The sequence below is a fragment of the Episyrphus balteatus genome, chromosome 2, assembly GCF_945859705.1.
Source record: "Episyrphus balteatus chromosome 2, idEpiBalt1.1, whole genome shotgun sequence".
Classification (NCBI taxonomy): domain Eukaryota; kingdom Metazoa; phylum Arthropoda; class Insecta; order Diptera; family Syrphidae; genus Episyrphus; species Episyrphus balteatus.
The window spans coordinates 121,877,465-121,902,171 of record NC_079135.1 but is presented as its reverse complement, the minus strand read 5'-3'; the positions used below and the strand labels follow the sequence as shown (position 1 = coordinate 121,902,171).

Genomic DNA, 24,707 nt, shown 5'->3' with positions numbered 1-24,707 from the left:
GTTGACCGCAACGTGATTGGACCGGCATAATCACAGCCAACCTTGCTGAAAGGTCGGGAATAAATTACCCGATCAATTGGGAGATTACCCATAAGCTGCTGTGAGGTTACAACACGTTGACGAAAACAAACAACACAATTGTGTACTATTTTACGGATGAGATTTCTACAGCCGAGTATGTGAAAACTTGCTTTAATTAACGAAAAAGTTAATGTTACTCCGGAATGTAAATATTGATTATGTTTATAAGTTATTATAAGTTCAGATATCGGATGAGTTTTACATAAAATCATAGGGTGTTTTTGATCGTAACTCAGAGTTGATTCCTGAATACGACCTCCAACGCGAAGCACTCCGTAGGAATCAAGAAAAGGGGTAAGCGATACAAGTTTATTTCTTTTAGGCAATGGTTTATTATTCTTAAGAAGATCGATTTCAAACGAAAACAACGAAAACTGCACCTTTTTGATAATAACAATTTTAGAATGTAACAATTCTTTAGTAGACAAAGGTTCAAAATTACGATGTTCAGGGTCCCGATAATAGTTAAATAAAAACCGGCGCACATATGCAACTATGCGAATAAGTTTATTCCAGTTAGATACTTTTTTAATCAATTTATCTACAATAATAGGATCCAAAAAATTGTTAGTTTGTAAATTAGATACAAATACCTTTGTTTTGGGTACTATTCTCTCTTCTAACTCTTCTTCTAAAAACTCTTCACAAACGGTGGTTGATGTAGGCCAAAGATTTCTGTCCAAGCTGAGCCAATGAGGTCCTTTCCACCACATCTCATTTGCGCACAAATGTGATGGTGAAATACCACGAGAAGCAATATCTGCAGGGTTGCTGGCCGAGCGTACGTGGTTCCACATCTTACGAGGTATTAAAGACAATATCTCCGACGTGCGATTGCCAATAAATACCGACCATCTTTTTGGGAGTGCTGACAGCCAATGAAGAACTATGGCTGAATCCGTCCAAGCAAATATTTTGGTTTCTTTCTCCTGTAAAGAAATCTGAATTTTACTTATTAGACGAGTTAAAAGAAGAGCTCCACAGAGTTCAAGTCTGGGTAGCGAGAGTATTTTAATAGGTGCAACTTTAGTTTTAGCTGCCACCAATGAAATTGATACACTTTTGTCTGGGTTAACGCTTCTGCAATAAACAACAGCTCCATATGCGTCTAATGATGCATCGCAGAAGCCATGCAATTCGTAATTGGTTTTGTTCGACCACATTATCCTAGGGATACTCAGATTTTCAAGCTGATGAAGTTCTTGATGAATTAATGTCCAGCGATCAGCAAGATACTCTGGAGCTACTTCGTCCCAAGATAACTTTTCTTTCCAGATATCCTGCATAATAATTTTAACCCCAACTACCACTGGAGCCAAAAATCCTATTGGGTCAAAAATTCTAGATGATTCAGAGAGTATCCGACGTTTAGTGACAGTGTGACATTTATCCAAGCGAACCTTGTAGGAAAAAGAATCCCTCGATGGACACCATTGCAAGCCTAATAATTTTACTGAGCTTGATTCCTCAAATTCCACTGGAGACAATTCCCTCTGTTGTTCTGGCATAGACAGCAGCAAGGGCCAGCAGTTGGTTGTCCACTTTCTAAGATGAAATCCGGCAGATTTTAATAGTTCTACAAGATCCTTTTGCAGCTTAATCACATCATCGATAGAATCTGCCCCAGTCATTACGTCGTCGACATAGAAGTCGTTAAGGATAACGGATGAAGCAACAGGATGAGAAAGAGCGGATTCAAGAGCTACTTGTTTCAGTGATCGAACAGCTAGAAAAGGTGCCGAAGCAGTGCCATAAGTGACCGTAAGAAGACGATAATGTTTTATAGGACTTTCAGGTGTTTCTCGCCAAACTATTCTTTGAAAGTCGGTATGTTTAGGTGATACCCATATTTGACGGTACATTTTTTCGATGTCCCCCGATATTGTGTATTTATGCCGACGAAATCTAAGGCATATCGAAAATATATCACGTTGAATTGTGGGGCCTACGAGAAGACATTCGTTTAACGAGCTACTATTATAAGATTTTGCTGAACCGTCAAAAACTACCCTTATTTTCGTTGTGCTACTATCATTTTTAAAAACAGCGTGATGGGGTAGATAGAAACAACTGTTGTTATCGATTGAGATCTCATTTGAAGGTACCTCTTCCATGTGTCCTAGTGATAAGTATTCATTCATAAAACTTGTGTATTGATTTTTTAAATCAGGATTTGAAATAAATTTTCTTTCGATTGACTGTAGTCGATTTAAAGCGATTGAAAGAGAATTTCCGAAATAAGTCCTTTGATTTGACTTGAAAGGTAATTCTACCACAAATTTTCCATCTGAATGGCGAAAGTGAGTGTTAGTAAAACTATCTTCAGCTTGTTGCTCTTCCAAAGAAAGGACAGGAACATATGACACTTCCTCTAACCTCCAAAACCTCTCAAGGTCGAAACATTGACTAAAGTCTAATTTTGTGCAGAAATTAACAACCCCAGAAGGTTTTTGGTTAAATTGACCAACAACAACCCAGCCAAATATTGTGGGAATCCTTTCCGGTGATTGATGATCTGCTCGAGTTGCTGGGCCAGTTATGATACTAAACACCTTATCTGCACCTATCAAAATATCTATTTCGCCAGGCTCATTAAAAGTTGGATCTGCAAGATCGAGTAGCAAAAGACTTGAATCTATGTTACCGATTGAAAACGAGGGCAATACCGAAGTAAGTTTTGAAATTACGAAACAATCAACTTCAACGAAACTAGAGTTAAAACGAGAGCGAAGGTTGGTGGTAACTAATCCATTAGTTACACCAGCTGAAGTTGATGCAATTCCTGTTATTGGGATACGAGATCGTTTGCGTTTAAGGCCCAGGCATTGAACTGCACGTTCGGTTATAAACGAAACCTGAGAACCTGTATCGAGCAACACGCGTATGTTTTGAAAAGATCCCTGGTTATCTTGAATCTTAACAATTGCTGTAGGAAGAATTGTTTGAGACGAACAAGAAGATTCAAGCGAATGATTAGAAACAATCGTAGGATTTGTGGGCGTTGTTGTATTGTTGGGTTGAATACTATTCGAAGAAGAAGCTTCAATTGCTGGATTTTGTGTAGGATGAACAAGTGAATGGTGACGAGCTTTGCACGTCTTACACCGAAAGTTTGACCGACATTTATAGGAACCATGACCTTGACGAAGGCAGTTAAAACAAACCGAATGTTTTTTGACAAATTCACGACGAGAAACGACATCGAGACTAATAAAATCTGTGCATTGTGGCAAGATATGACTACCATGGCATTTGGGGCAAGTTTGTGTTGATTCTACATAATGTGATCGAACTGATGCGAGGGGTTTCTTTCGTGTTGATGTAACCGAACTGCATGCTTCTAATACACTACACCGAGATTCCAGAAAATTTAACAATTGGTCTATCGAAGGATCTTCTTTGGCACCTAAATTATCTGCCCAAGCTTGTCTAGTGTCCGAATCTACCTTTTGCAGTAGCAAATATATAAGCCAAGGATCACGATTGTTACACTGCAATGCGTTTAATCCACGAATAACTTCGTCGGCCCCATCTGTGATCTTACGGAGTAACTGAATATTTTCGGAGTTGGACGAAGGTAACGAAAGAAAAGATTCAACAAAAGCCTGCACAATAAGATTCTTTTTTTCATATCTTGCCTCTAACCTGTCCCAAGCCTCAATATAATTATCTTCCGAACATCGCATATGTTTTAGTAAGCCCGCAGCATTACCTCGCAGAAACGATTTGAGGTATTGAAACTTTTGCGAACCGCTCAAGTTTGTATTCCGGTCAACCGAACTTTGAAAAAGATCCTTAAACTCGGACCAATCTTCATATTTGCCATCAAAAATGGGAATATTAGCAGTTGGTAACTTAACCGATGATTTTTGTGTTGCGGAGTTTAAAGTTTTTAAAAAGGAAGTCTGTTGATCTGCTAATTTTTCTATTATTGAGTCGTCAGCGCTAACGTTCTGAGAATTTAATTCACGAACCCTATTTGTAAAAACCGAATGGGCTTTTAAATATTTTTCTTCGTAATCTCCGAACTCAGGACTCGGATCAACAAAATTTTCCTCATCACAAAAATCGCATAGTTCATGATTTAGAGACAAGAAATCTAACCACGCTTGGTAAAGTCTTTCTAAACGAATCTCAAGCTCTGATAACGTGACGTCTTCTGGTAAAGAATCTGCATACCCCGCCGCACGAGTCAAAGTGCCTTTGGCATGACCCCGTTTAATTTTAATTGCATTCATAATTGCTAAATTATAATTTATGATGCCAAAAATTCGAATAAAATGTTCAAAACTGTTTCTGGTCTTTGTATTCAATATCACTCATTTGTTTAATAGAATTTTAATAAATCATATATCAATTTTAATAAATCATATGTATATGTATAACACACTTATTCTATTCTATTTTAGCATGCACATTTTAAAAAAATCATATTTCATCCATATGTCACTTTTAATTGCCATATGCAATTACAAGTGCAGCTTGTTAACTGTTTTTCAATTAAATGTCTTACCACGATTGCGTTTCACAATGTCCAAAAAATTAAAAAATTGTTTTAATAATCCGACAACGAAGGACCAAAAAATGTATATAAATAAGAAATAAAGCAAATAGTTTTTTTTTAATAATGAATGATTTAATGTAATTAATCAAAATAAATTAACAAAAGTTCAAGGCCAGAATTTAGATAAATTTTATCGCGGAGCTAAACAATTTTTGATGTGAACACGGTGATGGTCAAACAGCAAGAGAGTGAGTTAGCTTTGCCAAATTTAGCATTAGCTGTAGTTTTTAAGTATGCATTAGTATTAGTTGATAAGCAAGAAATAGAACAAATCTGCATTGGCCGTTAAGATAAGAGAACATAAAAGAATTTAACATAGATGAAAATGAAACATAGAATAATTTAGGGTGCATTGGTTAATGTTTGGTTTTTTTATATGTTTGTGCAGCACATTTCAGAACACACTGTATGAAAGTATCACCTGTTTTTGCATTGTAAAATGTGTTTTGTACTGTTTTCAAGAGACCAAATTTAATGAAAATCCAGTATTCAAGCAAAATTTATCTCTTTTTTGTTTCTTATGGATTTTTCTCTTTACGAAAAAAATTTCAGAATTTAAAAAAAAAACTCCAAAGATTTAACTTTATGCTAGAGTAAACTTGCGATATTGGTATTTTGTATACCTAAAGCAAGTTAAGGATTAGTGAAAAAATCGAACTCGAGAGAACGCAAACCTGCCTCTATCGTGATTGGTGATTGCGACTTTCGATTTCTGATTTTCTTGTAAACGACTTAGGTCCATTTTCTTCACTCGGAGTTGAACATAACTTGAGAATTTTTAATATAAAAATTCTCAATTTTTAATATAAAAATTCTCAAGTTTTGTTCAACTCCGAGTGAAGAAAATGGACCTTAACCTTTGTAAAAAAGCATTTTAGTAACCTTAATGTTGAAATTAAGAAAAAAATTTCCAAACATTCTTTTATTTTTGATTTTTAAAATAATATTTAATTTTTTTTAATTCAATTTGTTGAAAATTATGTTTTTATGTTTGGATATAAATTTTCTTTTAAATGGCCTACCATTTTTTTTAATTTTTAAGAAAAAATTTGAATTTAGTTTTTCTTTATTTCGTTGTCATTTAAAAAAATCTGAAACGGCTGTTTGTGTTTGTTTGAGAAATAGCTTTAGCTGACGTTGAGGGTTGGGGTAAATTTGTTTCGGATTTAAGTCCAATTCGGAATTCTTTAGATAATTGTTTTAGTATTTTGACGTAGAATTACATCACCGTTAGATTTTGCAGAACTTCTTTTGCAATCTCTAAACGCCGTTTACTTTTTTTTTTCAAAAATAATATTTTTTCAAATATTTTGGAAATAGAAATTTTTTATATCTCAAATCTTAGTGGTCAACATAACTAATGGTTTTATTAAGCAAATTTTAGTTTGCTCTTCTGATTTGGATTAAAAAAGCAACATATTACGAAAAAATATATACATAATTCGGATTAAACATCAAAAAGAATTTCATTGAAAATTTGTTTTTGAGACTCTAAGTTTCCGCATTTAACTTTTTGCACCTTCAAAATGAAATAAGGCATTTTTTCACTCATTTAGATTTTCTGATCGAATTCAATTCACTTTGTTTCTGTGAGTTACCTAATTAATTTTTCTTTTAAAATTTGCAATAATATATCCCATGTGTCTTCTTATTTTTTCTTTTAAATTCTGCATTAAAATTGACAATAAAATTGCACCCATGTTCAAAGCAGCAGTTATTTAACTTTAGAAAAAAAAAAAAAAAAAAAAATGGTTTATCCTTCAGGGTTTACAGTTCGAACCAATTTCGAAATCCATCGAAATGAAGAGTGTGATATTTTATTTCACGTAAAATTGAAAAGTGATTTAAATTCACTTTCGGTCGAATTGCGGATCATGGGCGTTTAGATCGAAAAAAGTGATGAGTATAGCTCTAACTAGACGTGTTAGGAATAAATCTGTAAACGTACTGAATTCAGTACATGACAGAGTTCGAACGAATTAAAGTGTTTTTTTAAGGATGGCTCAACTCCTTGCTGTTTGTGTAAAATGTTTAGGGCACAAGATCTTTGAAAAAACGCTACCTTCTTTGAATGTGAAAGGAGGAGACAGTAGTACGTAGCTGTAGAGAGCAGTAAAATGCTACTATACCACTTTCAGTACCGAATAAAAAAAAAGAAACATTTTTCGTACATTTACCCTCTGAATTTTGTGAAAAAATTTTGCTGTCCCATCCAAATTTTTTTCTGGATACGCCACTGGTCAAAACAGCTTTAAAAATTTCAAAGCACTAATGATAAACGAAAGAGCTCAAAGCACTTAGAAATAAACGAAATAGTTTATGAAAATTAACTTAAGACCCATTATCCGATGGGCTAAAATACTTACATTATATTCTTATAAAGGATTTATAAGGATTAATTAAATTCAGTTTTTCAAAATTCTATTGTTAATAAAGTATTCTGTTTTACAACATTAAAAAAAAGTGAAGTGCAAGTTCGATTCAGGAATTATTTTTCAATTCTTAAAGATAGAGAGTGTCTATCTTATTTACTTAGACTGTATTACCAATTTACAAAATAATATCTCCAGCCACTACTATAACGACCTTCTGGTCTTTAAAAGATCAAATCACCATCAGGCAAAACTAAAACTTTAAATTCGAAAGTTAAACAGAATTCCAACTAATCTTGTAATATTATCTTATTTTAACTCTAATAAATCAAATTGAGACCGTAAACTAATTAAATAAAAATGTGAAGGATTCGCTTCGATTTTTGTTTACCAACCAAAGGCAAATAAATTTCTATAAGTAACATCGTTTATAAATGTGTTTATAAAATTTACCACAGTTGGCAATCTTGTTTAGACCTCCCATCTTCTTCAACCCCAGACAAATAAACAAAATAAGAAAAAAAAAAAAAAAGAAATTATTTTGTTCGTTTTCTATACCTTAACCTGAAGGGTTTTTTTGTTGGAAAATCAAATGTTTACCTTTTGCCTATTAGCTGTAACTGCAGTCCAATTGTTAATAGATACTCGAAAGGACTCTTCAAAATGAAGAATGCTGAATCATTGATGAGGCACAGAAATTTGAATATACATAGAGCTGTATGTAGAGAGTACCTATACGTTAGTCAATAAACGGTGCCACTTTAGTTGTAACCCCAACAGCCAGCTTATGGGATATAAAAGTTATGATGCGAAGTCAAAGGTTTTACACTCTCATTCATTCAACTGAAATAAGTTTCCTTTTTCCCACTAAAAGGACGCAAAAGATATATTAGGAGTACGAGTATATCAATGTGACGTTGACGCGAAGCGAAAGCCGCTCTCTGGCTGCTTGTATACGTACACCTTCCTTAGGGATCTGCGTGCCATATTACTTATTTATAGGGTGCCTCAAGAGAGAGACACTTGAGTTGAGTCGACAAGTCGAGTTACTGACTGCTCGTGTAAGGGGCAACAGGAACCATATATACCAGCAGGAGCATTTCCAATTTACATGCTTGCAAATATGTTACATTAAGTTATAAATATCTGAGAACCATCACCAACTGTAGGGAAGAAAGGCCAGAGGAAAAGCGCGACCAATGGGTGGCTGGTGGTGGTTCGGTTCGTGGTTGGTCTTGATGTTGATGGCGGCAAGAACTCCAATATTTTTATTTTTTTTTTTTTTTTTGTATCTATTTTAGAATTTATCAATGAAATTTTAAGTATCCAATAAAATATCTTTCTATCTATAGGCCATATTCCATAGAGGTTCCTTTTATGAAAAAAAAAAAAAAATACTTCTTCAATACTCGTATACGAAAACATGTGTGTGCGGTAATATTAGGAATATTGGCTTTATTTTAAAGGGATGTTGTTTTTATATCACCAGCGTGGTATTATTAACAATATGCGAGTTAAGTGGTGAGTCCTTGGCAACTGTGGCCCCCTCTTGTTGAGGCTATGCTTTAATCGGTCATTTAAAAAATCAATAAATTCTTGTGAAAAGAGTTTATTTAATTTCTTAGTTCTTATAACTTAATCAGTTTTTAATAAAATTGAAGTTGAATTGTTTGAAAAGCAATTGTATTTTGTATACACAAAAATTAAAAATGTTCAACTTTGAGTTGGAGAGTCCTTAAATAATTGTAAAACAACATCGAAAAATAAAAAGGAATTTATAGATATATATTGAGACAATAATGACCGTTTGCTACTTTTTGTTCTGTTTTTGAAAAATTTAGCTTTCAAAGAGGAACATAACCCTTGACAGCATAAACTTACAGGAGTTAATTTGAGGACTGCTTGCATTTGAGGTTGGTTATAATACCAACTTATAAATTTCCCTCTATATTTATTCTTCACTTAAGTTTCTTATTTGATGTATAGGAGAAGAGATAATAAAGACTGTCAGTTGTGTAAACCCAGGTCGTCGAGAAGAAAAATTCTTGGCCATCATTTTGGTGAGTTTGAAGTGATTAGCAAGAAAACCTGAATAGTAAGTATGTTAATACAAAATTAATGGAATTCCACGGTTCTAAGAAAGAGCAGTTGCTGCAAAAATCATTTCAAAACATACCAAACTATAGAGTGTTTGCATTTTAATCTCTAGTTATAACAACTTCAAGGTAAAAAAAATTTGCAATCTACTTTGTTAAACAAAAATTAAAAATTTTGGTTGGTAGGAGATTGGTAGGATTTATTCGTTTCAAGTTTTTTAAATAAAATGTGGGACATAAGCCAACAATTAAACTCGGTTATTTTTACACTATCAAATCTTGCGACCATTATAGATTTGAAAACATCATTTTATAAACCAAAAAAAAATTTACAAAAAACAAACAAAATATTCACAACAAAAACATAACCGTACTGGTACAAAAAGCATTGAGGTATAAAATGGTCCCAAGTTTTAATATTACATTTTAAATTTTGTATCAATTAAATTTTGATTGATTTAACAATTTTTCTTTTATTACCTACAAATTTTTAAAGTTGTTTGAAAACTTGTCAAATAAACAATCAACATTAGAACTTGATACACTTTTATTTCTCAATGCTTTTTGTGCCAGTATAATTTAAAAATTGGAAAACTTGGCTCTTTTCTTAACAGTTCTGTTTTTGTTATGATTTCACTTCTTTTTGCATTGCATTACTTTAGAATTTAAATCTTTACTTATTCCAGCTTCTTTTTTATAAAATCATATACATCAAATGTAGGGACCATCAAATGTAGAAAATCTTTATTTTAAAAATGTTTTCTTTGCATAAGATACCAGCTCCACCAAGCTTCAAGATTCGACGTTATTCAGAAAAGTTCTATAATATTTCATTTCATAATAATTCCGTGAAAATAGGTGGATATCACACCCCCTGGCGATTGAATATTAAGGTTTAAGGTTTAACCCTTGTAACTTCTACAAATCCAACCATTCTACTAGAGGATTTGTCAGTGAGTTTGTCAGTCAGTAAGTTACGGTTTTTGTGATTTTTGAAGCCATATATACTGGACTGGGCCAAAAAAATAAAATATTTTTTTTTTTAAAGTTACTTCGAAAATCTTGTTCAGGATGATGAAAAAAAAATTTGGTGAAAATTTGAGCCGTTAAAAATAATTTTAAGAGGTCTATCATCGGTGTTTTTTATTTTTATACATGATATGATGTGTTACAATAGAACTGCTAGACGATCAAAGTAAAAAAAAATTTCTGTTCATTTTTTCTTATATAAAATTAAATTTCCTACAAAAAAGATCTGATTGAAAATTTTCGTATGCGAGTAATTAAGCTTTTTAAATCGAAGTGTTTTTTCAATTTGACTGTTTCACTTTGGAATTTTGTGATGAGCAAATAAGTGAATAGAAAAATAAAACCACGACAGATTCTTATAGGAAATTTAATTCTCTACAAAAAAGGTCTCATAGTAATTTTCCCTAATTGAGTTCTGAAGAAGTTATTCACGATTTAAATCGAGAAAAAAATTAAAAAATCAATTTTTAAATCGTGAATAACTTCTTCAGAACTCAATTTAGGGAAAATTACTAGAAGACCTTTTTTGTAGAGAATTAAATTTCCTATAAGAATCTGTCGTGGTTTTATTTTTCTATTCACTTATTTGCTCATCACAAAATTCCAAAGTGAAACAGTCAAATTGAAAAAACACTTCGATTTAAAAAGCTTAATTGCATACGGCTCGTCTGACGAAAATTTTCAATCAGATCTTTTTTGTAGGAAATTTAATTTTATATAAGAAAAATGAACAGAAATTTTTTTTACTTTGGTCGTCTAGCAGTTCTGTTGTAACACATCATATCATGTATAAAAATAAAAAACACCGATGATAGACCTCTTAAAATTATTTTTAACGGCTCAAATTTTCACCAAATTTTTTTTTCATCATCCTGAACAAGATTTTCGAAGTAACTTTCAAAAAAAAAATATTTTATTTTTTTGGCGCAGTCTAATATATACATATCTCAGGAACTACTGATGCTAAGTAGCTGAAATTTTTTGAAGATATTGCTTTAAAGTAGCTTAACAAATGTTACAAATTTGTCGGGATTAGTAATGAAGTTTGAAGAAGGCCTAATAGAGTGTCCAATAAAATGTTCTACTTTAAGAGTTACAAGTTTTTCTCAAATGAATTTGGTTTCTTTTTCCTTGCGAAAACTGACATTTTGGTTTTGGCACATGAAGATTCACTTATTTGAGTTGTTATGAGATTCAAATTCACATTTCGGTATATGGAAATGTTTTCGAGCTTCTTAACATCTTAGAAATCTTAAATTTATAACCATAAATTCGATATTAAGCGTATACCTAACTTATTGATTTAAATTATTTAAAAAAAAGTACTCATACGCCACAGTGTCCCATTAATCATTTTTTTTTTTAAATTCTTTTTCTTAATCATTACTCGAGCAGTCATTTTACTCGCAATATTCAGTTAGCGAATAAAAGGAATGCATCCAGATACACATCTACCCGTATTTCTTCACCTCGTCTGCCTCGTTGTATAATTTATTTGGGAGTTTATTTTCATTTAAAACATAAAAAATCAACAAATACAAGTTTTCAGATTTCAGTAGCTTATTTGAAAAAAAAAAAATCACATACTCCGAAATAAGCTCTTAATCTTACAACTTTGATTACAATTCAAATTAAATTCAGGTAACACAAAAGTAAACAGGTCAGAAATATTAAACAAATTATTATTTTCCAATTGACCACACAAACAGTTCAAATCGAGTTGATTTTCAAATTAATCTGTCATTTCGTGGTGCAAGGATCAACGCTTCGCCACATGCATATATAAACCATATACTCTTGGTGCGTGTTAACCGCAAATAATTTCCCATGATTAAGGTTTCGTGATTCAACGAATCACACCAAACATTGAATTGTGATTGTGTCTCTTGCTATTTGTTTATTGAAATTAATTGCCAATTTAAATGTTGACTTAATAAATGCAAATAACATGAAGTGTACCAAGCAACCAATGTGGTGTGGTGGTGTCCCCCTGTACTTACACTTTGTAAGTCGGTAAGTAGATGATTTAATGGCTCGTGCTTCGTAGACGACACATTCCTTCCTACATCATTTACTAATCAAAAAAAGCCCACCGAAAAATAATTTGACAGCAGCAGGCGTGCGGTGTGATAAACAAAACCGCTTGTTTAATTTTGATTTGTTTTTTTTTTTTTTTTTATTTTTTCTTTTTGTCGGTAGACAGAGGTAGGTTGCTACCTTTGCCAGTCAGTGTTTTAACATGATTTATGTTTACACTTCTGTCACATGCTAATGACATATTCACAAGCACGCCTACATCTGGGGTGGTTCATTCTGATACCACATATTTGTACCGACCTACAAATATACTCCATTCACTTCGAAGTGTGCTTTTTACGTTTTGTACGAAAACCTATCTAATTCGTGCTATGCATTTGCATAAATGTTATGTCGGTCGGTATCGGTACACCGATAAGTCAGTGCTGGATTTATCGACAAAATAAATTAAGTAGCTTCTTAAAAGGGGAAAATATCACGCTACGTCCGTTAAAATAAAGTTTTTACAGGAGTTGTTAAAGGCAAACTATAATAGACTTTACCTTAAGCTTATGTCAAAACCGAACAAAAAATTTGGCCGAAGTTATCGTTAAAATAAAAAGCAACCATACAATGGATTCTGGTATTTTAAACGAAATGTCAAAAGTAAATGTTAATAACAATTCAATTACTTGTGTATATTAAATTTTGCTTTGTTAATATTTATTACTATTACTCCTTTTATTACTGCTAAAAACTAATTTCTAGAGCTAAAAGATACAACACCATGCAAACCAACGTTGAATTAAAATGAGTATCAAAATTGACATTAACGTACATATGTTCAAAATTTAAAGGGTATTTCCATTGTAACGGGTGTGACACAGTAACGTCATATTTAATATATAGCATCACCAAATGTACTTAGTTGTTAATGCATGCTTAAAATTACATTTTGTTAATTTGTCTTTCAACGTTACAAGCTCTTAAGATTCGATGTAACGGGTGTGACGTAAGACAATCGATTCAGTCTGCTTCCAGTGACATAAGAAGCCATATTGTAGATTTTTGATTGAAAATTCTTGAATATCGTATTCCATAAGGCATTTATTGCAACGAAATTTATCAAGACTGTGGATTTATAACAATTAAAAATTGTAACGAGCGTGACATATTTTTGAAACGCGTATGACAATGTATGAAAAAATATTCATACAATTTATAAACATTAAATAAAAAATCAATAACTTTTAATTTCAAATATTTAAACTCTATACCTATCTATACTATACAAAATTAGTTATGGTCAGAATCTCAGTAATATTAGAATAATTGACTCCAGATTTTTTTTAGTAATTTTTTTAAATTTAGGATAAAAATGAGTGTCCACCGGCAATACAGTTTATTCTAAGGTTTTTAAAATAATGCTTGCCGTGAAAACTTTTATAGAGTGTTCATTTTTGCAATCTTTTACTCAAAAATTCCTCTTTTTTTTTAGTTTTTAGATATGTATACAAAAAATTAAACTTATATAAAATTATTAAAGTAAAAAGTAAAAAAGTATTTAAATCCCATTATTTAATTTCGTAATTTATTTGTTTGCATATTAGTGGTCAAACTGCGTAGAATAATCCTAAAGTTAAGTATTCACCGTCCTTAAGGCGGGCCCCACTTTTAATTTCTCTTTAGGGCCCTTTAATTACCTCACCTCAATCCATCCCCGATTCGCAATCAAGTATCTACTCCTTCTCATGAACCAACCATAAATTGATTATATTGACAGATCGGAACACATGTCATTCTCCGCTGGAGTGGTGTAACTTAATTATTTCATATCTTTCATTCTACAAACTACATAGTATCGTCAAGTTTTGCATCATCAAAGTTATGCTAGACATATTGATAGATATTAGTTACTTTTTAAAAGAGAACAGACACGATATACAATCTATACTTTACTTGATGTATCTTTTCACCTACCTATATATGTAAACAAGGAGATGCAAAAGAGTATAGAGTATAAGAGTTTTTAGAATGAAAAAAATATATATAAGTACGACTATATTTAAAGCTATTGGGAGTATCTTAGAAATGAAATTTGCGATATGCAAATTGTTTTACTGTCATAGTGCCATCATATTGTATGTAACTTGAGGCTATAGAAAGGACGACGGTGAAGGAATACGAGTATAGATAGTAGATATATGATTTCCATATTTTTTTTTGTTTGATGAAATATTCTCGATGCGTTCAATATTCAGCTAGCGAGTAAATTGACTGCTCGAGGCATGATTAGGAAGAAAAAATGCTACATTTCGATTTTGATCTGAAATATATTGTAAATATCTTAAGTGAGTTCTTATCAGAAACATATATTTATTGGATAACAGTAATATGAGCTATGAAATTTGAAAGTTTTTGGTCAAAGTTATCATCTTGACTTTACCAATGTGGTTTCTTTTTCTAGTGAAATTTAATAACTATGGTAAATCAACATAACATGTATAGTAAACTTAACACCAAGAAAATGTTTATGGAATTTTGTTGTTATTCATCTCTTTAACACTCATGAAATCAATCAAGGAAGAGTATGTTTTTCATTGCGAGATTTATTAAATTAGCATAGATAAAAATTGAAAATGTTTGTACCATAGATTCAAATACAAATTTATTGATGGGGCACTGTGGTGTATGAGTAATTTTTTTTAAATCATTGATCTATCCACGTAACCACATTGCCATTTACCAGAACTACCGTACAGCACTAATTAAACAAAAATATATGTCTACCAAATCAAAATATTACTTAAAATGACCTCAGGAATCCATGGTTTTCATTTGAGGTGGTGACTGTGGGACACCCTGTATATTTTTCTTCAGTGTTGATATCGGGGAAATCCTCCTGCGGATAGATTTGCCAAAAAACGCGCTCGACACTTTTTGGCCTAGCCCTTTGATATAAGTTAACTAAATTATTTTAAGTGTATTTTTAGTATTTTAAACTACACTTAGGAGCGAAAAAACGGAATCAGTTGAATTTTATTATATCTATTAAAAATAAAATGGATAAAATATTTTCATTCAAAGTCTCATAGTCTCATTTTAAAGCTTGTAGTTTTTACTTTGAATTGTTGGCAAAACATAAAAATGCATAGTGTTAGCGCTATCTGTCAATGAATTGTACCTACTTCATTTTTTTTTAATGTTAAGTTTTCCACATAATTTGTGTTTTAATTTCAGTTTTTCTTTTCCTTACATACTTCATTTTTGTTGGTTGGATAGAACCAACTAACGGGTTTTTAAGTTCTTAGCATTGACTTATAGCTTTCGTTTCAAGCTTTTCAATGGTACCATTAACATTTCTGTATATGTCAATTACTTCACGATCAATTATAGTTTTTACAGAACGCAAAGTTTGATTCCATTTTTAGCTCCTAAGTGTATATATTTTACTTACGAATATTTAGGGATTCAGTTTGGTTGAAAACATATTTCTCAGAAAATAGAAAAACTTTGTAACCAATACAAATAGTTTGCAAAATGTTTTCATTTTGTGAGTTCAAATAAACAAAAGAAACATAACTTACTTATCGTATCCGAAAAATAATCTTTTGGTTTGTTTGTTGTTAAACAAAGCTAACCCTTCCATCGGTTAGCTTATTAAATTCTTATCAGATTGGCTTCCATGTACGTACAAGGCTCTTTATCAAATGATTTTTACTCATAATAATGTGCACATATATACTAGAATTTAAGGGTACCTAATATTTAAAAACTATAATTAATAATTATAAAAAAAAAAAAACAATATTGACTTGGAGATGATTTTTCAATCATCAGTTCGACTATGTGAAGACTAACTAATGTCAATTTAAATAGTTAGTCTAAGGCCCAATTTATTGACTCTCCATTAAACTTAAATCGCCATTAAAAAAAGGAATTTTAAAATTAAAAACAAAATTCGTTTAATTCAGTCTCTGTTAAGGATTTTTTTGAAGTTTGACATCATTAACTAATTGAGCATTAAATTTAAAAGTCCTTTTAGTTAAAAAGCCAAATTCGACATTTTAAGAGGGATTTTTAGAGCAAATGGTGGTTTAAAAAAGGATTTCTATTTATTCACTCCCCATTAACGTCAAATGTCATTTCAGTTATTATTTCATTATTGTTTTATTTAAAAAAAAATTGTTCGTGTATAATAAGCTAAGAAATCATTAAAACAAAAAAAAAAATTATGTATGTATGTATAATAGTCCAGAATAGAATATTTTTGTAGGGACATAGGTATTTATTCCATAAATAAATTACAATTTAAAATGACTATATACGGCTCGCCACAAATTTTTTCTATGGGTATGACGTATGACGTATGAGTGTTTAATAGACAACACTTCATTTAAGATTTTTCTCATGTCCTTCGCCGAGCGCAGAAGAAGCACATATAGATAATCATCTCCACTTTAAAAGAATCACGAGGTAAAACTAATGATTGCAATTGTAACAGTTTTTGGTTACCACTGATGGTATATTGTTTATCTCGTCTGTGCGCTTTCTTACAATTTTTTTTCTTAAAATACTTACGGGCCATAGCTCTTATGTTTTTTGTATTGTTTTTCCTTCCTTCAAATCTTCAAATTTAAAAACATTTGATTTGACAAATTTCTGCTTTTGACAGTTTTTTTTTATATAGCTTTTTCCTATATAAAAAATTGCAATCTTTTTGCCAATCCCCAAAAAAAACTAAACGTTTTTTTTCTTGCCTGAATGCAACCTACACGCCTAGGTTTTTTGTTACATCTATTGCAAATTACCCTGTACTATGTAGAACCTTTTTCCTATATAAAAAATTGCAAACTTTTTGAAGTTTTTTTCCTACAGATCGAAAACGGTCTGTCAAATCGAAAAACCGTTAATGTAAAAATGAAGGTAATAAAAAGATCTACAACTTTTACTTCAAATTAATTTTTAAAAAAGCTCAAATAAAAGAGATATGACGAAAATAAGAAAATCACCCTTTGACTTGCTTCAAAAAAACCACCCTAACTCTTAAACCGAAGGTTTAATCGAAAAAATTTATTTAACATATTCTGTAGGAAATTCAATTATCTTTAAGATTGCTACACAATTTTTTCTGCTAGGTCCAATAATACGCGAGTTATGTGAAAAAGTAAAATAAATAAATTTTCAGAAAAACTGCATTTTCGGGAGCGTCTGCCGGGGGTTTGGCCGCACTCAAAATGTCTGCCATTGGTATATTTGTTATCAGTGAGTATGTGGCGTTGGTTATCTATAAATTTTAAGTGGTTACCCTCACTAAATCGATTTTCAGAAAAATGGTACTTTTGATGCGCTTTTTCTCGACAACGCCTCAAATAAATGAAGGCAGACTAAGGTATTCGTCATCACCATGACCCACGCTACCTCTGACATTCATATGAATCGGTTACCTCTCACGCAAGAAATCTGCTCCCGGCTCTCGGTCTAAGTAATATCTTTCCTTAGAAAAGCTTTAGCTGAGAATAAGCAAAATGGTCCTTAGCCTAAAAGCTAGCAAAGATTTGTTTTGCTTGAGAGGTGACCGATTGAAATAAATCATGGTAATGATGACCGCGTTCGTCAGTCTTTTTTTCGGTCTTCGTGCATTATGGTTATTTTCCGAGAGAAACTAAACCAAAATTAAATTGTTTTGGTTTTAATTTGATATTCGAAACAAAACTTTTTTGCTAACTCATAAAGATCTGTTAGCAGCTAATTTCACTGCATACATCAATATCCTTTAATAACACCCGTACAATAATAACTGACATGTTGAGCATGACCGCACGACAAAACTTAATACTTTACTGTTTATGCTTTTTTAATATCTACCACAATCTTATATTCATCAAAAGATAACAAAAAATAGAAAAAAGGGGTGTTAACTTTTAATCTATGTTTTGCAAAAAATAATTAAATTGATAAAGTAGCTTTTAATCAAAGGCAAAATTTAAATGCGTTTTAAATATTCATCAGATAGATAGCAAAATATAATAGACAAAAGCCAATATCTATATTTTTTTTTTAATAACAAAATCGATCCAATATGATAGATAAGCATATTTTATCAACAAGACATTGAGCTTTGAATATTATTTATATAGGTTCAAGTAGGAGAGGGAGTACCTCTCTATAATACTCACCATTTCTATTACTGCTACTGTGACTAACACTCGAACATCGATAACTTCCGGCAAAATAAATAGCCAATGCCCCAATCGCTGCCCCAAAGACCATAAACGAAACGGCCAGCACCAATAACCTTCGACGCAGAGTGGACTCCTTGAAGAAGCAATCACTTGTATGGGCCGACTGGGTGAGCCCCGATGCGTTGTGAAGTGATGTCCTTGGAACATTTGAGCCAGCTCCAAAGTGTACAATTGTCGGCGTTTTATTATTCAATGGTCCATTATTCACAACCACATTGCCAAGGTTAACTGCCTGCGTTGAACCGGTTGTGGTATTGCCTCCACCGAGCAGTGGTGATGTCGTTGTAACGTCCGTAGACGCATCTTCATTCAATCCACATACAACTACACCACCCCCTAAACCACCACCATCTCCACCACCCCCGCCGCCATTACTGTTGCCATTTTCATTAGAGTGTGGCGTCCTTAGATAGCCGTTATTTAGTGTCTTTTCCGGCATTTTTATTTTATCAGATTTGTTTTTATTAGCTTGAAGTTTGTTGTGTGTTTTTCTTTGCTTAGCATTAGCTGTCAAGTTTTAGTTCTTCATTTTGTTATATCCACATACTTGTCCTATACCTATACACAGGCATAATTCATTGTTTTTTCTCAAGTTTGTTTGTATATAAGTTTTGTTGGTGTTGTTTTTTGTATGGTATTGTGTTTGATGGCCAGCACCAGGAATTAATGCACTTTGCTAAATTAATGGACAGCAGAGAGGGACACACTATACTACACTGCAATGTTAATTAAGAGTGTCCACTTTAATGAGTTGAAACGTGATTCCTTCGTTCAAAGAATAATAATTACATTCTTCTTCTTTTCTAGCAGGAAAAGGAACCAGTGACATGTTTATAAACAACACCAACAACAACAATAACAATACTGAGCAAGCAAAATACTATAAAGAAGAAGAATGAAATGCAGAGAATAAAATAACAAGCAAGCTGCACTATATCCTTGTTTATCCTTTTATTTTACGTGCGATGACGTTGTCTTTTATTAGTGCCTTATTTTTTTTCTTTAAAGTCAATACCTATTATAAGCTGATATGGGAGGAAAACAATATTGTTTTTTTCACATCCCCATCGATATAGTTTGTGGTTGTGGTGTCGAATGAATTGCTGATACTCTCGTCACGGCATTGGTATGTGGGGAAAATTCCTTTCTTGAGATTCAGGATTTGTTGATACTGCCACTCTGGAATGATAAAAAAGTGAAAAGAAAACCAATGAATAGTTGAAGAAGTATAACAAAACAACTTTAAAAAGATCGAAGAATCAGAGGAATGCACGATTAGTTTCAGGGAGAGATATATAATGCATGTTTGAAAAGTATATGTAGTACTCGCATCTATTATTTATTATAGGAAATAATTAACTTAAGAATATGATAAACTTTGATTCAAGTTTTCTTTAGAAATGTTGCAGTTGGTAATGTTTTATAAATAATGTACGGAATTTTAACAAGTCTTATTTGAAACTTGTTTCTTATTTACACATAAAAAAATATAATGTAGTAACGCATTGAAGGAAATGAGGACAAACTTTTGTTCCTATCAAAGTTGCAGACAGACCATAACATTAAAGTCCAATTTGTTTATTCTCCATTATATTTAATGTCCACATTAAAAATTAGAAAACTGTCAAATCGCATACAAATTTTAAAATCCCCCATTCAAATGGTGACTCAAAATTTAATGGAGCGTGAATAAATAACACTGGACAACAAGGGTTTTGTTTTATTAAGTTTGAGGAACTCTTTTAAAGATTTTTGGAGTGCTGAACTTGAATCGGAATTCAAAAATCAAAACTATTCTATTAGCTCGCATTTTTGAGATTATGCCGGTTACAAAACCGCAATAATCGATTTTCAGCTTTTCATTATTTGTAAAATCTAAGTAGGTACACTATGGCGTATACGCACTCTAATTAGTATTTATTTGTTTCATATGATACTGAATTAAAAAAAAAAATAGGAATTTTAAAAACGAGTAAAACGCAATCTGATATCGGGAATTCGGGATGTCAGAAAAATAAAGTCTAAAATAACTTAAAACATTAGAACTACTTTTACCATAAGAGCATGTACGTGTGGCTTAATCGTGCAATTTAATTTTTTTAAACAACATGTGCAAGAGTAGGGGAGGAGGTGATAGCGAAAACCAGTTGTTAAGCTTTTTTCAATAATGTGATGTCCGGTTCAAAATTAATTCAATTTAATTCGATAGAAATAAAGTAAACTTAACAGTTTTTTTTATAGGATAAAATAAAATCATTCGTCAAAAAAAAATACCAAAATAAAATGGCCAACTGCACATGTTCAAATTTGTTTGTTTACAAAATATTTTCAAAATTGGTACAAAAAATTAGATAAAAAATCTGTTATTATTTATATTGATCACAAATGACGCGTACCCATAAATAAATGAAGATCAAACAGTTTATTTTGGTTGAATATAGAGTAAGATGGGGTGCATTTGACACCGAGGCACATTTGACTCTGCGTTTTTCGGAATGAATGTGCGCTTAATAAAGAAAAGTTTGGATGTAGAAAGAAGCTTAGTTTTATTTAAAGTAACGTTATGAAATTTCGCAGTCTTTCTTCAATTCTTCGCGGAGTACCACCTGTTTTCGTGTTTTCTGGATTTCTGATCTAATTTGTGGCCACGCGTTTTCTGAACCTAATAAAAAAGTTTTTTTTTATGGTTAATCAATACTTTGATAGCACTATGCTTAAAGTTTCGTAAATTAAAGCCAGCTTTGTGAAAAATAATATTAGTTATTGAAAAAAAAAGTAAAACTCTTATGAAGCTCCTTCGGGGCACCTTTGACTTTGGCAGTGGGGGTACATTTTTACGTTGATTTTGGTTAATTATATATTAAATAAAGTATTTAAAAATATATCGACATCGATTAATTTCGATTTTGATTTAAATGGGCGGATTTTTTAGAGTAATTTAGGTTTTTGAAGTGAAAACTTCTTTAGTATCGTAGTGATTTGAAACAAGATGAAACGAAAACGCGACACGACTTCAACTTGTTATAACTTTTTTGTTTTAATAGATAGATGAATGAAATTTGTACTATAGATAGTTAATTAAATAAATTATAATTGTACAGAATTTTAAGTAATTTCATATTCAAAATTTGGAGATAACGGTAAAAAGATGTTCTTTTCCAACACACGTTATATCGTTTGATCTAGTGCACATACAAATTTGATTTAACTTTAATACGCATGCTGATAACATAACCTTTAATTTGATATATCACACATAACGTTACGTGCTCTTCAAGTTACACAATCTTAAATTGAAAAAAAATTTAAAAATACATCAAAACACCTGTGGAGATCTGTTGGCGATGACCAGCTACCAGTGTAGGAAGTACCGTAATCTCAATCTGGAAATTCGACATGGTTGACTTTAAAAAATTCTAACTTCTCTTGTAGACATCTTTGAAACAAGATTTATACGACATTATACAAGGTGAAACAATAAGCTTTCACATGGTATACAATTTTGTATAGGTTGTCAAACAAAAAAATTGATTTAATAGCATGAGAACATAAAATTAAATGTTTTTTTTGCTTTTTGGATGAAATTTCATCGAGTTTAAAAAATTCTAGCTCTTTTTGTAGTTGTCTCATACACCTGATCGATATATATATATTTTGAGCTAAGACAATAAGCTTTCAGATGGTGTAAAATTTGTATAGGTTGTTGGGGAAAAAAATGTATTTAATAGCGTGAGAAGGTAAAATTACCTGTTTTTTTCGCTTTTTTTGATGAAAATTATTGTTTTGAATAAATTATTTTTATGTTTTACTTATTGTAAAAAATTAAGTATGGCTTAATTCTTTAGAAAACTTTGTAAGCTCTTTGATGGTCTATTTTTTTTTTTTTTTTTTTTTCAAGAAAAATGATTTTTTAAGGTTTCACTTCTACCACGTGTGCATTGAACACATGATTTTTTTGTTTTGTTTTTTGTTCTTTTTTTTAGAAAAAATAAATTTATTGATTATTTTGTTCGTTATATTGTTTAGTGAATTGTTTAAAACCAAAAGTTATTTTTTTTTTTCTCTATTCAAACAACAGACGAGTTAGATCCCTTGATAGTTTTAAAAATATATTGCACACGGAGTTGGGTTTAATCCGACATTGTCAAATGTACCCCTGTTAAAGCCAAATGTGCCCCGCTCCCGGGGCACTTTTGACAAAATTACTTTTTTTAGAAAACATTATTTTTTTTTAATGTTGAAATGTTGTAAAACAAAAAATTTACTGCTAGTATAATCTTGAATAGTCAATAAATCAAATAAAAAACAAAACATTGGAATACATTCACAGTTTTCGAAAATACAGACTTTTAAAAACTAAGTGTCAAATGTACCCCCTTCTCCCCTATTTTTTTGAGTAAAATGATTTGAAATGAACATTTTTTTATATTAAACAAATATAGTAAGAGATTAAAAATAAAATTATAATTCCGTTTTTTTTTTAGTTTTCGCGATTTTCTAAGAACAAAAAGTGTTTTTATCCATTTTTGAGAAGTCACTTCTCAAATAACGATGATGTATAGCCAGAAAAATGAAAAAAAAAAAAAAAAAATCTTAATTTTTTATTGATTTTTAATAGGCCGTATCTACCTATTTTTTATTGATATACATATTTATTTATTTAATGCGTTAAGGACTAACGTTAGACTTATTATAAAAATTTTCTTAAAATTAGTACAGTAAAATTTGCATTACAATTATGTATCAAAAAAGATTTTTTCAAATTTAATACTTTAAAAGTTATCATTTCTCATAATGATCATTTTTTATTAGAACAAATATGAATTAGAGTTTCAAGGAGAGTTTTCATTGTAAGATCCATCTCAGCCCTCTGAGATTGAACTCTAACTCGGTCAGAAATTTGTTTTTGCATTCCACTTCACCAAAGTTCTCAAAAAAGTGAGTAAACTGGTCGACCTCATCTCTTTAGCCTATTGAAAAAAAATCACGATTTTTTTTGTTCTTTTAATTTTTTTGAGGTTGTGGATTATTATCAAATAGTATTTGGTGCTTGGGATGCACGAAGCACGATTGAAAACAAATCTAAAATAACACTCATAATGGTGATTAGTTAAGGTTGAAATCCACCCTGATTTGTAAGCGCCACTTTAAGTTAGCAAGTAAATAGGTACTTAAAACATGACTGCAATATCCAACTTGCAGTTATCATATCAAGACATTTAAAATAAATCCACTTCAACAACTCAACGAACAATAACAAAAAACATAAATAATCTTTTCCATTTTTGTTTATTTCTTTAGTTTTCATTTTTCTTAAAGGGTACCTATTCAAGGGAAACTATAAATCAATAACTTTTCACGAGAGCTAAGAGACAAAAAATAGAACAGAAAAAAACCTATGCCAAATTGGCCAATTAGTCACCTTGGCGCTCCTGTTGACTGTTTCAGATAGTTTGATATCAATTTAGCAAGAGAAATTTAATTTCGGGGAACACCATGTCCCTTGATAAATGTATGCTATATGTGCTTGAGAACAATGTTCTGTTTATAAATGTATTTCCACTGTTAGATAAAATGCCCCTGTCAGACCCAACAAATGCCACTTAGCGTCGGTCGTCGCACCAAATTCTATAACGAGAATAATGTTGTTCTAGTTCTAGAAATCGATTTCTATTGAAATTGAAAGCAATCAAATAAAATATGCTCTCCCGTTCAAGGACTTTTCTCATTTTCATTCTCATTTACTATTAGAAGAACAAAACAAAAACGTTGTCATTTGACATTTTAGGAAACTTGAAATTTTAATTGTTTCTTAAATGTTTCTCATTTAAAACATAGACAAATTATTACCACTTAAAAGTTTCAATTTTTCACTGTCAAAAATTAACACATTTTGTTCTCAAACAGTCCAAACCTTTCTAATTAGAATCTATTTTACTTGTGTTGACAGCTTAACGTATAACATGAGTGATACTTTGTTACTACGTACGTTAACTCGTAAACAAAGACTTGCGTGACATTTTACGCACTATCACTAATATGGGCAAGTTTCGGGTTCGGTAATAAAAAGACGTTAAACACACTCGTTAAAAGAAACTAAACCACAACCGGACACGGAAAGGCGTTGTTGAAAGCACGACAATCCAAGATAGACATCTTGAACACTGCGGTAGCCGGCTAGCGGCAACTTCGAATGTATGGTAACATGGGTGGCAGTGTGGCAAATTGGCCTTCAAAAATAATGTCGTTGCCACCGATTAGTTGCTTAAAATTGATTGAGATATCATTCATGGCTGTTTCGTGA

General features: G+C 31.5%; 1 protein-coding gene across 1 annotated transcript in view; it reads right to left on the bottom strand.

The window, feature by feature from the left end:
- Positions 1–18,913, bottom strand: part of LOC129909015 (neprilysin-1) — a 38,480-nt gene extending 19,567 nt beyond the window's left edge. Inside the window, exon 1 of the mRNA XM_055985929.1 lies at positions 18,338–18,913. Within this exon, the coding sequence (XP_055841904.1) occupies positions 18,338–18,842 (505 nt within the window). The 5' untranslated portion in view covers positions 18,843–18,913. The remainder of the gene's footprint in view (positions 1–18,337) is intronic.
- Between the last annotated feature and the right edge of the window lie 5,794 nt (positions 18,914–24,707).